Source organism: Cavia porcellus, unplaced genomic scaffold, assembly GCF_034190915.1.
Source record: "Cavia porcellus strain 051 isolate PalLab524CR breed Dunkin Hartley unplaced genomic scaffold, mCavPor4.1 scaffold_5, whole genome shotgun sequence".
NCBI lineage: Eukaryota > Metazoa > Chordata > Mammalia > Rodentia > Caviidae > Cavia > Cavia porcellus.
Window position 1 is genome coordinate 24859084 of NW_026947488.1, and position 17858 is coordinate 24876941.

Genomic DNA, 17858 nt, shown 5'->3' on the forward strand with positions numbered 1-17858 from the left:
GACCCAGCGAGAGCAAGATGTCCCTTACTCCTTATCTCTCAGTAAGCCCAGATTTCCATGGGGTCCTGGGGGGCCCAGGCAGGGGGGTGGTGGTGAAGACAGGCCTTGATGGTAAGAACAAGGCAGCTAACTAGGATAATCAAAGGCAGCTTCCTACAGGAGTGTTCCTACAGCAGCACAGTTGTCTGGGTGAGGGGTGAGCTGCCCTTGCAGGACTGGTTAGGAGAGGTGAGCAGGGTCATAGTCCAGATCTGTGATACCGGGCAGGGAGCTTGCTTGTACTTTCTTCCCAAGGTAGTAGGAATTGTTACTCACAGAGGTAGGTTAGCACCATAGCAGGACAGAGACTGTGCTTTGTGGGCCACCTACTTAGAGGTAGAAGAGAAGCAATGGGCAGTTTGGGGGGACACTGAGAATCATATCCTCTGATAGTAAAATTTCTCTGACACTGAAAATTATAATCTGTGTTCACTCAGGACTTCTGGGCATTTCCTTTTTTTTTTTTTTTTTTTTTTTTTTTTTTTTTTTTTGATTCTGGGGGATTGAACTCTTTGACCTCACACTTACCAGGTAAGCTCTTGAGCCAACTGAGCTAAATCCTCAGCCCTCCAAATGCTTTTGAACACAGCAGCTTTTCATCCTACAATACTAGGAATATTCCCTCACATCTATTCTCTCTCTCTCTCTCTTTTTTTTTTTTTTGGCCTTTTTCCTTTTTATTGGTACCAGGGATCAAACTCACGACTGCCTGCTTGCAAGGCAGGAGCTTATGCCGCTGAGCTAAACCTCCAGCCCCACATCTATTCTCTTAATAAATGCTTCTCAAGTTCTGGCTGTGGGGAGGCTTCAGAGAGGGAAAGAGGCCTGTGGTATACACTGGCCTTCCACTCCTTAAGGAAATTAGGTAAATGCGAACCTTTCTCAGGGAGCTCCGAGGTCACCGGAAGCCAGTATTTCATAGCATGCACTTTGGGATACAGCTCTGTTGGAGACTTACTATTCTGCCCATGCTTGTGCCATATGACTTAAAGATAGACATAGGGAGGCCAAAGTACCTGGCTTTGGAGTCAGCCAGTCTGGCATCTGACTTTTATGTTGTTTTCACAAGAGCCCATCAACAGTAGCATAATAATCTGCATTTAAGTGGGAAACTGGGCTGGGGGTGTAGCTCAACGATCGTCCAGCATGTATAAGACCCTGGACTCAATTCCCAGTACCAGAAAAAAAACAGTAAAAGTGGGAGTAATGGCCTACAGAGGGGATCCAGTGCTATACAACACTTGGACACCTGGACATAGAGAGGCAGGATTCCCCTACCCTAACCAAGGATTCCTTCCTCTCCAAGATGTAACCGTCCTGATCTCTTGGTAACTATTCATCTGGCTCCAGGTCCCCACACAGACCTCAGGGGACTGAGGGGGAATTTTAAACATAGTAACAGCTCAGAGAAGAGGCACTGAGGACAGAAGGCAAAGCTCCTGTGCCTGCCCTGACTGTGGAGTTCTCTATCTCAGTCCCCCAACCCTCTCCCAGCCCCATCCAGTCTGATTTTGCCTCTCTTCTCCTTCCCTTTGGACCTCTCCCCAGCCCCTCTTGCTAATTTTCAGACAGCAGACAGCACTGGCACCTCTACTGTGACGTATTGGCTGGGAGAAGGGGGCCTGGCCCCAGTGCAGCAGCTGCAAACAGGAAACCACAGCAGTGATACTGACTGGGACAGGGGCCCTGCACACCGACCAGCTAGCTAGAGAAGCCACAGGAAGTACTCAGTGCTCAGATGGCTTGCCCTGCCCCTTCTCTGGCCTGGCTCAGCCCAGAGTCTAGTGACCACACCTTGACACCACTGTGTTCTTTTCCCAAGAAGACACATGCACAAAGGGAAGCTGATTATGTAGGTGCACACCTATCATTGCAGCACTCAGGAGGCTGAGGCAGGAGAACTGCAAATTGTAGTTCTCAGCCCAACTTGGGAAATTTAGCAATTTAGTGAGATCTTGTCTCAAAATAAAAAGTAAAGGAGGATCCAGGCATGGTGTCACATTCCTGTAGCCCCAGCAGTTGGGAGGCTGAAACAGGAGGATCATTGCAAGTTCAAGACCAGCCTGGGCTACAAAGTGAGCTCAAGACCAGCCTGAACTGCGTAGTGAGGCCCTGTCTCACAAACACTCACCAAAAAAAAAAAAAAGTAAAGAAGGACTGGAGATGTAACTCAATACTGGGCTCAATCCATAATACTTCCACCCATTCCACCAAAAAAAGTACAGATTTTAAAGTGGGGATATAAAAAAAAAATAAAGGGGGCTGGAGGTTTAGCTCAGCGGCATAAGCACCTGCCTTGCAAGCAGGCAGTCGTGAGTTCGATCCCCGGTACCGATAAAAAGGTAAAAGACAAAAATAAAATAAAATATAATAAAGTGGGTATAGTGGCGCAAACCTGTAATCCCAGTACTTGGGAGGCTAAGGCAGGAGAATTGCCATGAGTTCAAGGCCATCTTGGGATACATAGTGAAATATATAGCAAGACCATATCCCTAAAAAAAAGTTTTAAAAATGACTTTAAAGATCCACATAATTAGGGGCTGAGGATTTAGCTCAGCGGCATAAGCGCCTGCCTTGCAAGTGTGCTGTCGTGAGTTTGATCCCTGGTACCAATAAAAAAGAAAAAGACAAAAAAAAAAAAAAAAGATCCACATAATTTCTTTCTGAAGTTGATTGGGAAAAAAAAAAAGATCCACATAATTGATAGGATTAAGGAAAGGTTCCCATAGCTAATACCAAAAGGGAACATCTCTCATCAAAAGGAGAAGACAGAGCCGGGCGTGGTAGCTCATGCCTGTAATCCCAGCACTCTGGGAGGCTGAGGCAAGAGGATAGTTGTGAGTTCGAGACCAGCCTGGGCTACAAAGTGAGCTCAAGACCAGCCCGAGCTGCATAGCAAGACCCTGTCTCAAAAAGACCAAAAAAAAAAAAAAAAAATCCAATAACAAAAGAAGACAGATGCCAATCCTCTAGGAAAAGTAGATGTTTTCCTGGTGTTGAATGTATCCTGTCACTGGAGGCCTCCTTTTGAGCAGTGTGTAACACATTTACACTGGACATGTGATGGTACAACCCAGTGGAAACATGTTAAACTGTAGGCTATGACCCAGTCATGGTCAAGAAATCCATTCAGTTCAGTGTGTTTAGTTTAACCTAGGTTTGTATCAGAGTCATCTAGACTTGTAAAAATAAAGACATCACCCAAGCAGGAGAAATGTACTTCTATTATCCCAGCAGTTGGGAGGCTCATATTTGAGGCAGGAGGATTGCTAAGAGTTCAAGGCCAGCCTAGACTATATAGTGAATTCAAGGCCCACCTGATACATAGTGAGACCCTGTCTCAAAAATAAACAAACAAACAATAGAAACATCTGGGGCCAGATGTCCAGTGTTGCTGATTCAGTTAGGTGTGGGTGGGGTCAGAGCATGTATCTTTGTAACAAATTCTCAGGTGATGTTCATGCTGCTGGCCTGGGGACTTCTTTTGATAACTGCTGATCTAGACCTTAGATGCACATTGGAATCACTTAAAAACTGCAAGTGACTGTACCCCACTCCTAGCTCTCTGATTTAATTGGTCAGGAATGTACCCTGGGTACTGAAATCTAAAATCTTATTCATGTAGCGTCAAGGCTGGACCATCCGTGTTTGTAGTAAAGTAGAGCAGAAGTCCCGGCGTAAGATGGGGGTTAGAGCAAATGTCATGTGAAAGTTTTATTTCAGATATTTATAAGTAAGTCCTGGGCCACAGCATAAAACTTTATTCTGTGGTTTGTGATCAAAAGGAAGCTTGACACCAAAACTCTAGAGGCCTGAATGACGTCACATACAGTATGCGGTTCTCATATTTGAGTGTACAGGAATTGGGGTGTTCACAATGCCAGCTCTTGGGCCTCACCACAGACCTACTGGATCAGGCTGTTGGGGTCAGAGGCCAGAAATGTACTTTCTACACAAACTTTCTAGATGGTTCTTCTATTCTCTTAAGTTTGAAAACACAGTTCTCCTCTAAAGAACCCCAAATTAAGTACTAAGAGACAATGTAAGGAGCTAGGAGTACAGCTCAGCCTGCCTGGCAAGTGTGAAGTCATTAGTTCGTTCCCTGATACCAAAACAAAAAAGAGAGATAATGTCTTCCCAGACTCCCTCTGTCCTACCTGCTCATTTTCTAGACCTGGGGAAGCCATGGCCAGGCTCTGGTTGGGCCTGATGCCTTGGTTTATGAAGGGTACCTCCAGACTTTATAGAGGTCACCGAACCTGCTCCAGAAATCAGTGCCAGGATTAGGGACAGGTACGGACAGTGTCACCCCCTTGCTTCCCTGTTGTCCTGTTGTGTATGTTCCGTGCTGGGCACTGTAAGGGAGACTGATGAGCAAACAAGGCTCCTGCCTCCCAGGTGCTCAGTGTTGTCCTGGAAGTCGGAAAGTCTTCCTGAACATCTTCTTCCTGCCAGGCCAAAGCCGCAGCTCTGGTCCTAAGGCTGCAGTCAGAAGGGCCTGAGGAGCAGCTTCTCTGAGGCCTCCAAAGAGGAAGTTTGTGGCATCCTGCTAGGCTGCTTCCCATGCCCAGCCCCTAACCCAACCCCTTGCACCACCTCCTGGCTTCCTTTTTGGAATACTAATCCCAACGACACTGAATGTGACATTGCATAGACCTGCTGGAGCTTTCCAGAATCTGGGATCTTGTACTGTCCTTTGCCTTTTTCCTGTGGATCTTCTGTACACCTAGCATCCAGCCATGGTTTTCACTTCACATGCCAGCTGCTCCATGAACACATCTTGTTCTGTCCACTGCTGCCCTCTGACACACAGTCCCCCCTAGTCTGGAAAACCTTGTCCTCCATCTCTCCTGCAGGCAGATGCACACTCATCCTTCATGACTGGTCCTAGTGTCCTCTCTTTGCTCTCAATTCCTATGGCATCTTAAAAAGACCCCTTCTGCAGCTATAGTAAGTCTTCCCCGGTACTAGGGTTTGAACTCAGGACTTCACACATGCTAACCAAGTGCTCTACTATTAAATTACATTCCCAACCCTTAAATTTATTGCTTAAAGCATAGAGATCCAGGCTTGGTGGCACACACCTGTAATGCTGACACTCAGGGGATGAGGCAGGAGGATCGCCACAAGTTTGAGGCCAACTTGGGCTACATAGTGAGTACAGTCAGCTGAACTGCAAGGTGAGACCCTCTCTGTCCCCCACCCCACAAAAAAAGACAAAAGCAACAAACAAAAATTGCTTGTAGTCACAGCTCTGTCTGAATGGTTATCAGACAATCATTCATTTCTTCAACAAATACTTAGTATTGACTGTTGGGCACAATTTTATTTACACAGGGCCTTGCTGTGCTCCCCTACCTCTGTCTCCTGAGTGGTGGGATGCCAGGCCTGCCCACCATATCAAGCTTAGCAGGCAGAGTTTTACATAGCAGAGATCTGGCAATACACAAAGCAAGATCCCTGACAATCTGGTTGGCCAAGTGAACAGTGAACAAAACATCAGAAAGTGTCCACAATGACAAGTGCCCTGCAGAAACCTACAGCAGTGCTGCTAAGAGGATACAGTAAGGGCTGTGTGTGCACCAAGGCCTCCCGCAGGCCATCAGCAGGCAGCCTGTGGGCCTGGGGCAGATCCAAGGAGGAGTAGATCATGCAGGCCTGTCATGAGCGAGGACTTTCTTATTTTTATTATATTATATTTATTGTTGTTTTTGAGACAGGGTCTTACTATGTAGTGCAGGCTGACTAGAACTCACTATGTAGTCCTTGAGGTCCTCCTGCCTCAGGCTCCCAAATGCTGGGATTATAGGTGTGCATTACCCCACCTAGCTGGGTGAGGACTTCAGAGTGATTTTAAATGGGACAGAAAAGTTTGACGTGCCCCCACCACCTCTGTATAGATGAGGTGGAAGTGGAAAGGAAGGCGGGTGTTGTGGGACACTCCGTCTGGCCACAGTCCAGATGTGTTCTGAATGTAGACTTGGGCTTCCTGACTGCCCCTAGAGGGCAGAGGGTTGAGTGTGACTTGTACCTGAGGGGAGCAATCAGGGTGGTGCCGAGTGACACTGCTGTGCTGGGAGAGTGGCAGGGGGTAAATCAGAACCACTCTTGAGAGGCTCGTGATTGTGGGGTGAGATTGGAGGCAGGAGATGGCAGAATAGGTCACTTGAGCCACAGAGCATTTGTGGCCGGCGAGCCTGTAGCTGATGTTTCTCTAAGCAGGGAAGACATTCCAGAAGAAATTGTCTGAGAACTGAGTCTTAGAAAGCAGACAGGGATGTCACGTACTGCAGTACCTACCTGCCTGTAATCCTAGTTACCCAAATGCTGAGGCAGGAAGATCACAAGTTTGAGACCAGCCTGAGCAATGTAATAAGACTGTCTCAAAATAAAAAAAGAGAAACATAAATAAAAAGATGGGGATATAATTCAATTTCCTCTGACTCTGAACCCTAGTACCATGCACACATGCACACACAAAGGAAGAGGGGGGATTATAGAAGAATGTTCCTTATAAAAGGAACAATGTAACCAAAGGCAGAGACCAGATATTGGGTCCTGAGTGTTGGCTATGTGCCAGTTTGTGGAATGCTTTACCTGCTTCACATGAATCCCCATGGTGGTCTGGGAAGACCCGGACTATCATTACCCCCTTTACAGGTGAAGAAATAGACCAGTCAGCTGCTGTGCCTTAACAGACACAGCTAATAAGTATGGCCCACAGGGGCCTTGCAGTGTATGACAATGTGGATTTTTTTTTTTTTTTTTTTTTTTTTTTTTTTTTTTTTTGGTACTGGGGATCAAATTCATGACCTCATACTTACCAGGGAAGCACTTGAGCCGCTGAGCTAAATCCCCATCCTCTGTGTGGGATTTGAACCCAGGTAGTCTGAGCTATACAGATTTCCTAGAACTGGGAGAGCAGTAGGTATCTAGGACTGGCTGGCTGCTGCAGGAAGGATCAGCAGGATTCCAGAGAGGCAGGGCAGGCCAAGGCCAGTCACAGATGGCCTTGGTGAGATGCCCCATTGTGAGGTTGGCAGGGCTGGCCTCTTAATCTGAGCCTGCCAGCTGGATCCTGGATCCTCCATGTAGCTTCCCGTTCTGGTTCTAATTACTGTGGTGACAGTGGCCAGAGTCAGGTGGCTGAAGAGCAGGCAGAGGATGTGAGGTCTGGGTTGTAAGTTCAGCTAGGTTGATTAGCCTTCTGGGCCTATTTTCAGATCTGCCGCCCTCTCTCAACCACAGGGCTTTTTCGGGGTCACAGTACAACTCAACCCCTTACCAATCCAATGATTTAAATAGAGGCTGACCAAAACTTGCATATTGTTGGGTTAACTTTTACAAGATAATATAATAGGAAGTATAAAAACAACAATTTTTCTTAAAAATGAACATTTTATCAGATTTATTCAATACAAGAATGGGCTGGTTGAAATGACACTGTCCGAATGGTGCTGGGAATCTTCAGTGAGCAAGCAGCTGCACTGCCCAAGTGGGGTACACTGTGAAGAGCTTCGAGAGGGGCTTCTCTCAATGGCACAGAGTTCAAGTCTCAAGTCAGGCACAACAAAAGCAGATCTTTACACTTTTCAAAGACAGTGACTTTAGATCACCTTGTCAAATTCATTTTTTAGTTATAGTATCTTTTTTTGTGGATTCCTTAGGATTTTGTACCTATAATGATCATCCTACCTATAAATTGACAACTTTGCTGATTATTTTCCAATCCATATACCTTTTATTTTTCTGACTTCACTCACTAGGACTTCTAATAGAACACTGAGTAGAAATGGTAACATTATTGCTTTGTTCTCATTTTTTTCATTTTTCTTTTTAATTTTTTGAGACAGGGTCTCCTATTGTAGTTCAGGCTGGCTTTCAATTCATTGTGTAGCTCTGGCTGGCCTCAAATTCCCATTGATCCTCCTGCCTCAGGCTCCCAAGTGCTACAATTACAGATGTGTGCCATCATACCCAACTTGTTCCCATTCTTTTAAGGAAAATTTCAATATTTTCCATTAAGTATGATACAGACTTCTCAAAGAAGCTCTGTATCAAGAGGAAGCCACCTTCTATGGTAGGCAGAATGATGGCCTCCCTCAAAATGTTCAAGTCCTAATCTCTAAGTCCTAATATTGAAAAAGAGTTTGCATAGTTAAAGATTTTAAATAACACTCGCATCAGGGTGCTGGGAACTGAACCTGGGGCTCAGTACATTCTAGGCAAGTGCTCGACTACTCACCTGTACCTCAGCCTGAAATTAAGGATTTTGAGATGGAGATTATCTGGAGTTATCCAGATGTACCCCGTATAATCACAAGGGTCCCTCAAGTTGAAGATGGAAGAAGGGAGCTGGGAGATACAGAGGGCGTCTAAAAACTGGAAAAGAGGAAGGAATGAGCGCTCTGCTAGACTCCAGTCTTGCTGACACCTTCTCAGTTCAGTGAGACTCATTTTAGACATCTTGATTGCTAGAATTATAAAATTATAAATTTGCCATGTAAAACCAGTAAACTGATAGCAATTTGTTACAGTAGCAACAGGAGACTCTCTTTAGTGTTTGCAGTTTTCTGGTTTTTTTTATTAAAGTAGGTATTAAATTCTATAAAATGAATTTTCTGCTTTTTTTTTAGATAGGATCTTGCTATGCAGTTCGGGATGGCCTTAAACTCACTATATAGTCCACTTTTAGTCTAGGTTTACCTCCAATTTGTAGTGATCCTCCTGCCTCAGCCTTCCAAATGCTGAGATTACAGGTATGAACCAGTCAGTATGCTCAGCTTGGATTTTTCAAAATGATTTTTTTCTCCTTCGGTATATTAATCTAGTGAATTACATTTGTGTTCATTTTTTGTACTTTAAGTAACTAAATAACATAAATTTTAATCATATATATGTGTATGTTTTTATTTTTTATTTTTCTTTTTTTTTTTTTTCTTTTTTTTTTTTTTAATTTTATTTAAGGAGAAAAGAAAAAAAAAGCAGAGAAAGGGTACAAGTTATACAGATTTGCAGAAAAAAAATGAACAGTAGGAAATTACTAGTTAATGGATTACATATTGTCATCTTAGAAATAATTGTTCAAGTCACAAAATTAAAGCTTGTAAAGTGGACATTCCATCAATGATACTGCAAACAGTTCTGCTCAATGATCCAATATAACTCTGTGATATCATATTCTATCTTATACACTTAAACATACATGCAGTTATAGAGTTTAGAGCACTTTCTTTTCCTCTCTTTTGTACAATGACTATTACACATTTTGGGTTTCATTGCTCTCACGGTTCTTATTACTTTTTTGGAAGAGAGTAAAACCAAATGTGACAGAACAGAATTGGTCAAGTCAAAAGGGTGGACATAATAGATAATGTGAAAACATAATACAAGGTGATCAACAATGGTTACCATAATGCCTCCCGCTATCTCTAATAGAATTGCCTATACCATTAGTTATAATACAATTGAACAAAACAGTAAAGAACAAAACCGACAAAACCAAACCATTGGAGACATTGTAGGTCTTCAAAAGTAGATAAAAGTCAACGAGAATGGGCGTTATAATGAATCTCATTATCTTCACAGCCTATGCCTAAATTTTCGAACCTGATACTATCCAGCAAAACAGAATAGGGGAACATCAGTTAAAAACCAGATGGTGAGAGTAATACAGGGCTTTGAATCGAGGTAATGGAAAGTCAAAGTGGGTTATTATAATATATCCTGTTATTTTTTTCCTTTAATTAAAAGGATAAAAATTTTAAAAAAGTATTAAAAAAGTAAATAATGGAGTGGAGATTGAGATAAAAGAGGGCATAACAACGAAACAGCACAGATCAAAACATAACCATTTAAGCAGAACAGTGTTTCACCACCAGATAATCCTGACCTAAAAGTAGTTACCATATTGTCTCTTTCCTTGAAATCCTTGAGTACAACTTCGTATACTGTAGCATTAAGTATATCAAAACAATGTAAGACCATTTAAGAGAATGACAGCATTACAGAATATTTAGAATCGACTAACAGAAAATGAATAATGGTTTCTGTATAATCTCCTTGTCTTTAAAAGGTTTTTGCTTATACTATCATACATAATAAAATCCAGTAAGATACAACCTATTTAGACCATTGGAGACAGAAGGACAAAAGCTAGATGAGACTTCAAAACAAGATGATACTAAATCAGTATTACCTATTAAGATGTCATTTTCTCCAAAATAGCTGTTCCTATCATCCAATCTTCTCTGCCTCATTTCTGTTGAGCTCTTATTCTGTCAGTAGCTGTCAGTTTGTCTTCTTCACTTTGTTCTCTGCTCCATTAGTTGTGGCCTCCACTATTTCTGGATTCTTTGTATTTTTCTTTTTTTAGAATATCCTGCAATACTCTCTGTAGAGTTGAATTGGTGGTGGCAAATTCCCCCAGTTCCTCTTTATCCTGGAAGCACATTGTTTTTCCATCAATTTCCAGGGACAGTTGTGCAGGATATCTCAATCTTGGCTGGAGATTATTATCTTTCAAAGCTTGAATTATTTCGCCCCACGCTCTTCGTGATTTGATGGTTTGTGCAGAGAAATCTGCTGTAATTCTGATGGGTGCTCCCTTGTAAGTGGTCTGTTTCTTGTCTCTGACAGCTTTTAATATTCTGTTCTTGTATTGAATTTCTGGAATTTTTATTATTATATGCCTGGGTGTTGCTCTGTTTGGGTTGTAGGTAGCTGGGGTCCTGTATGCCTCATACATCTGAGTATCTTTACCTTTTGCTAAATTAGGAAAATTCTCCTGGATTATTTCTGTGAGTAGCTTTTGTAGTTCATTTGTTTGTGTCCCTACTTCTTCTTTTATGTTCTTAATCCTTAAGTTATGGATCCTCTTATCATCTTCTTGTCTTTGTATTATTGCTGTTTGTTTCTTTGTTATTTTTAAGAAGTTTTTCATTTCATTCTCCCATATTACAATTCTGCCCTCCAGTTCAGATAGTCTGTACTTAGTTTCTTTCAAGCTGTTATGCCAGTCTTCGATAGACTTCTTAGTTTCTTGGTAGTCCCTTTGAACCTGCTTCACGTATTCTATGCTTTCCCTGTTTTCTCCATCAAACAATTCTCCCCTCTTTTTCTGTTCTTCCATTCCACCATCTGTTTTTTCTTGGGTGGGGCTTAGCATTTCTCTAACTATTTTGCATACTTCTAGCTTCAGGTCGTTGATAACTTCATTCCTGAATTGGTCTATGAGGCTCTCTATATGGTGCTTTATGTGTATTGGTGCGGTGTCCGCTATTGCCTGTTTCTCAGAATTGGGGGCCGAGGAGCCTTTCTTGTTGCTGCCTCTTCCCATATTCTCTGTTCCTTATATATGCAAGCTTATATGAGAGGCCCAGCTTCTCTCCCTGTCAGCCACAGCCTGATCGAATTGCGCCAGTTAGGTGTTCCCACTCACCGCTGCGCACCAGGCAGCCTACGCGGGGGCCCGCCCCTCCCGGCCTCCGTCAGGCTCTGGGATCTGGTTTGGGCCAGCCTACGGGGTCCGCCAGCAGCGTCACGCAGGCCAGGCACTTTTCACCAATCCCACCCGAGAGGGGAATGTGTGGCTGGAGTCGCCACCACGCCCTGCTCCCGCAGGACTGCTCGGGCCCAGAAAGTCCACTGGAGTCAAACTGTGGTGGAGTGTCAGTTTCTCTCACTCACCTCGCCACAAGTCAGAACATGCCTCCCTGCCCGTTCTGTTTTCGACTCCGTTCGCAGACTCCCGTTCTCAGAGTTTCCGCGCGTCTCTCTCCTTGCCGAGCGGATGTAGAGGCAGCCAGCCACTGCGCGGCGGGAAACCCAAATCGCGGCTTCCAATGGCGCAGGGTCCAGCCTCAGCAGGGAGACTTTTCTGTTCCTGTTTTAGCACCAGGACTGCATTCCAAGTTGGTTTCTCTCAGCCGAGTTCGTTCCTGAGTCAGCAGAGCATAACTCCACCTGCTTATGTCTCTTTAGTCCGCACCATACCTGGCTTCTGAGCCTAGTTTTTCAGAGAGCCTCCGGTAGTTGCTGTTATCTGTCCGCCATGTTCTCCCGGAAGTCGAAGATCTATTTTTTATTTTTAGAGACAGGGTCTCAATGTGTAGCCCAGACTGGCCTCTAACTCATGGCCATCTGCCTGCCTCATCCTCCTGAGTTCCGGGATTACAGACATAGGTCACCATACCTGGTTACGGGTATATATATATTTTTTATTCTATGGTTGTATCAAAATTTTGTTACCTTATATTATTGGCACTTGGGCTGCCTCTACATTTTTATATTAGAAACCATGCTTTTAAAATTTTTTTGACTATCAGAGATTGAAACCAGGAAGTACTTAAACTACATTTCCACTCCTTTTTATTTTTTACTTTGAGACAAGGTCTCACTACATAGCCCAGGCTGGCCTTGAACTTGCAGTCCTCACACCTCAGATTCCCAAGTAGCAGGAACTGCTGGGTGTCATGGTGCATATTCCTAATTGCAGCACTGAGATGCAAGGATCACCTTGAGTTTGAGGCCACCGTGGGGTACACAGTGGTTCAAGGCCAGCCTGAACTACATAGTGAGACCCTGTCTCAAAACAAACTAGGAATCTGGGCATGGTGGCTCATGCCTGTAATCCCAGCACTCGGGAAGCTGAGGCAGGAGGATCGTTGCCAAGTTTGAGACCAGCCTGGGCTACAAAGTGAGCTCAAGGTCAGCATAGGGAGACCCTGTCTCAAAGACAAAAAACAAACAAACAAACTGGGCTGGTGTTTTGCTCAGTGGCACAGTGCCAGCCTGGCAAGTGCAAGGCCCTGAATTTGATTCTTGATACCAAACAACAACAAACCAAGTAGCTGGGATTATAGGCCATGCCTAGCCTGTGAAAGACTTTTGTGAGTCACACTAGTTTATGTATTTCATAAGTGTTTTTTTTTCTTTTTAGTACTGGAGATCGAACCACAGAGCCTTTATACTGAGGTACATCTCCAGTTCTGTTCTCTCTCTTCCTATTTTTTTTTTTTTTTTTTTTTGTCTTTTTCATTTTTCTTGGTACCTGGGATTGAACTCACGACGCCTCCTTGCAAGGCAGGCACTTATGCCGCTGAGCTAAATTCCCAGCCCCTATTTTTTGAGACAGGATCTTGCTGTGTAGTCCAGGCTGGCCTTGAGCTCACCATGTAACCCAGGCTGTCCTTGAATTTGAGGCATTCTTCCTGCCTCAATCTCCAAGTGCTAGAATGACAAGTGTGTGCCACCATGCCTGGTTTCAGTTGGTTTTGTGTTGTGTTGTTTTTTGAGAAAAAGGAAAAGAGGATGGATCTTAGAATCTCATTAAATTGCTAAATTGTCCGTACTTGAATTTGGAATCCTCCTGCCTCAGCCTTCCAGGCTCTTGGCATTGGACCTAAATTTGTTATTGATCTTTTCAAATAATTGACATTTGACTGGAAATAGTGGTACATGCTTACAGCCTCCCATAATTTGGGAGCCTGAAGCAGGAGGAGTGTGATGAGTTTGAGACCAGCCAACCTGGGCTACATAAGCTCAAGGACAGCCTGAACTACATAATGAGACCCCATCCCCCCCAAAAAAAAGAAAGAAAGAAAGAAAGAAAATTGGCATTTGCTTCCATTCTTTTCTAAAATTGGCATTTGCTTCCATTCTTTTCTATTTCCTGTATCATTTATATCTTCTTTATTTCCTTAAGTGAAACTTAAATAATTTTATATTTCTGTAAGATTTAAAATTAGGAAAGTACTTTTAAGCACTGATTCTGACAACCAACAATTTTGAGTGTGCGTCATGTATCAAAAGCATAGGCTTGTGCATGCAAGCATGTGTTCTACCACTGAAGCTCCAGCCCAGCTTTGTTTTTGCTCGAACTCTAGGCAATCCTCCTGCCCTCTGCCTCCCAAATGCTGATGAAGCAGGAAATTCCAGGGGATCCCTGACAGAACCAAGGAGTCATGGAGTTTTAGGAACTAAGAGCAGTTTATTGCTAGCGTCTCTCTAGGGGACAAAGGTCCCCCTGAGAGCGGGAGAGCAAAGCCCTGCTTTCACTTTTATATTGTTTCTATTCTACCGGGCAGTATTTCATTGGAAATCAGCACAAAGCAAAGTTACAGAAGCGAAAGCAATGATTAAACGTAGTGAAGTCATCAAAGAGGGCGGGGAGTTCAGATGGGGCTTGAACAGTGACCAAGGGCAGTGGAAAGCTCTCTGGAGCCTTCTAAGTCCTCTGGGATTTGTGGACATCACCTCACGGCTCTACTGTACACAGCCACGGTCTCAGTCATCAGTCTCCTCAGGGAGCTTAGCCACACAGCTGCCCACTTTCACCCCAGGAAGCGGTCTTCTCTCACTGGGAATACAGGCGTGTGCCACCACATCCAGCCTCCTCATCAGCTCTTTTTCCTCTGGTACCAGGAACTGAATTTAGGAATTCGCACTTGCCAGGCAGGCACTGTGCTTTTGAGCTATATTCCAGGCCCCTCCTCATCAGCTCTTTGTGATTAATTTCTAATTTATTTCTGCTGAGGCCAAAGAGCAAGCTTGTAATTATTTCAGTCCTTTTTAGTTTTTGACCCTAATGTTCCATGTATGCTTGGAAGAAAATGGGTGCAGGGTTCTGTTTGATGCTGCTTGACTGTGATTGCTTTGTTCACCTCTTCTGTCTCCTTTGGTTTTCTGTCAGTTACTCTGAGAACCACTAAAATCTCCAATTATGGGTGTCTCACTTCTCTGGTCAGCTCTGTCAGTTTTCTTTCATATATATAAATATATATATATTATATATATATATATATATATATATATATATTTGTTGTTGTTTTTTTTTGAGACAGGGTCTCACTCTGTAATTCAGGCTAGCCTTGCACTCACTGTACAACCCAGGCTGGCCTAGAATTCAGTCATCCAGCCTCAGCCTCCCAAGTGCTGGGATTACAGGTATGACCCACTATCTCTGATAATAGTCTTGGTTTTAAACTTCACTTTGTCTGGTATTAATTTAGCTACCAACTTTCCTATGATTGTTTGCATGATACATCTTTTTCTATCTTTTAGCCTATTTTAATACTTGAAATATGTTCATCATATCTTTAGGTTTTGGTTTTTAAAATCCAGTTTGATAATTTATTTCACTTCACACTTTCTTCCCATGGCTTAAAAATGAATCCCAGCTAGGAATATAGCTCAAGAAAGAAAAAATGAAGTCTACTTTAAGTTTATTTTTAATTTATCTTTTAGTATATGTGCTGCTGAAGCATTTTTAAAATTTACTTTTTTGGGGCTGGGGCTTTAGCTCAGCGGCCTAAGCGCCTGCCTTGCAAGCAGGCAGTCCTGAGTTTGATCCCCGGTACCGCTAAAAAAAAAAAAAAAAAAAAAAAAAGTTTTATTTATTTGAGGCAGGGTCTCACTATGTAGTCCGGGCTGACCTTAAGCTCATGGCAATCCTTCTGCCTCAGGCTCCTACCTCAGGTTGATCAAATGCTTTCATATGCATCATCATTTGCTGAAAAAAAAAATCTGCTAGTGGAGGCCTATGTGTTACACATCTTATATGTGTTTTATTTTCAAGCATGTGCTTTGTCCTTGTGAGCAGTTTTTGTTGTGGTTATTGTTGTTTTTTAAGACAGAGTCTCACCACGCAGTTCAGGTTGTCCTTGAACTCAGTATATACATCAGGCTGGCCTTGAACTCACTATATAGCCCCGCTGGCCTTAGACTCACAGAGAACCTTCAGCCTCAGCCTCCTGAGTGCTAGGATTATAAGAGGTTGTTGTTTTTGAATCCAGGGCTTTGTACATGCTAGACAAGTGCTGTACCACTGAGCTACACACTCCTGCTCTTCGCCAGTTCTTTTTGATTCTTAGAAATCAAACTTTTTTGTTGAAATCTATCAAACTGGACACTTTAAGAGTATGCATATAGAAGTTAAACCTCAGAGGCTAGGGGTATAGCTTACTAGTGGATCGTGTGCCTGGCATGTATAAGGCCCTGGTTTCAATCTTTAGCATTAGAGGGGAAAAAAACAGTAAGAGAAGAAATTATACCTCAGTACAGTTTATTAAAAAGACAAATCTAAACCAGGCATGCAGTGGGCATACTGGTGCACTTCTGTAAGTCCAGCACTTAGGAGGCTGAGGTAGGAGGATTGTTGCAAGTTCGAGATCAGCCTGGGCTAGAAAGTAAGCCTAAAGCCAACCTGAACTGCATAGCATGATCCTGTCTCAACAAAACAGAACAAACAAACAAACAAAAAACCCCCACAAAAAACCAAAGCAAAACAAGCCAAAACTAAACTAAACTGTTTCAGCAGGGTATGGTGGCACATGCTTTGTAATCCCTTTGGGAGGTTGAGGAAGATCACCATGAACTGTTTCCAAAGTGGCTTGTGTTGGTTTCCCTTTTGACCCCAGGGTAAGAGTTCCTGTTTCTCTACCTCGCTGATGCCTCCTTGACAGACCTGTACATGCCCACCCTTCTGCCACCTCAGTCTTTACACTGCAGGTGCTGACCCTATACTGAGGGCTTATGTGCAACATCCACTTCGTCCTCACAGATCTTATCATGTATGAACAAGACAGCAAGTCTCTGTCCTGTCTCTGACCTCAGCATTCTCCAGTGCCTGGGTCACAGTATGTCTTCCTTCTTCCTGCCGGAGTGGGGCCGAGTCCCAAGCGGCCTCAGAACCACTCCCGGATCCCTTCCTCCTCAGGCTGCTACTCCCTGTCAGTCCGACTCAGCCGCCCCGCATCTTGGGACCGGGTCAGACACTACAGGATCCAGCGCCTTGACAACGGCTGGGTGTACATCTCCCCTCGTTTCACCTTCCCCTCACTCCAGGACCTGGTGGACCATTACTCAGGTATGGCCTTTCTTGTCTCCCTGAAATACGGGACAGGGGGGCCTAGGAGGTAGGCAGTTCTGAACTAGGCACCTGACCTGCTGGACATCCTCCATGCAGGAGAGCGACACTGTCCCCATGCCAGTCCCTATACTGAGATAAAATGGGAGCCTGGGCTTCATCCCACTGACAGGAGCTATAGGCCGCAGACAAAGCCAGCACCTCATCCACCACAGTGGTTCTCAGTCAGGGTGCCTGGCAGCAGGCAGAGTTCTCTCTCCAATTCCGACTCGGTATTTCCTGGGACCTAGCCTGTAATAGACACTGGAAAATGTGGTTAGTGTCAGGCAGAAGACCTCTTTTAGAAAAACTGGCCAGGGCCGGGGATTTAGCTCAGTGACATAAGTGCCTGCCTTACAAGCACTTCAATCCCTGGTACCAAAAAAAAAAAAAAAAAAAAAAAAAAGAAAAAACTGGCCAGGTTGCTCCACATAGTGGATACCAACAATGTTCCATGCAGGCATGGCATTCCTTACTTGCTTTTCTTCCCAAAGAACTTTCTTAGCCAGAGGGCATAGAGGTCCATCAGTTTCCCCAATGAGTTGTTTCCCTGAACTCAACCCAGATGGACAGTGACTGCATCTCAACCTCCAGAACAGCCTGGGCCCATGACCTGCTACTCTGGTGACCAGGCCCCCACCTGCAAGTATGGAAAGCTGTCCATACTTGCATGGGAGAAGCAGGGCTGCACTGGAGATATCAAAGGTCATTTCTCTTCCTCAGAGCTGGCGGATGACATCTGTTGTGTCCTCAAGGAGCCTTGTGCTCTGCAGAGATACAGCCCACTCCCTGTCAAGAACATACCCCCACCTGTGACCGTGCAGAGAATATCACTCAACTGGAAAGAACTGGACAGGTGAGAGGACCCCTGGAAATATCAGAGAGCAAACAAAGAAGCATCGGGACCCAGACC

At 44.0% G+C, this 17858-nt stretch overlaps 1 protein-coding gene across 2 annotated transcripts in view; it reads left to right on the forward strand.

The window, feature by feature from the left end:
- Sla2 (Src like adaptor 2) overlaps positions 1-17858 on the forward strand; it is a 28795-nt gene that overhangs the window by 9482 nt on the left and 1455 nt on the right. For both annotated transcript variants that reach the window (XM_063248403.1, XM_003467742.5), the window contains exons 6-7: positions 16757-16906; positions 17669-17801. In XM_063248403.1, the coding sequence (XP_063104473.1) occupies positions 16757-16906; positions 17669-17801 (283 nt within the window). The remainder of the gene's footprint in view (positions 1-16756; positions 16907-17668; positions 17802-17858) is intronic.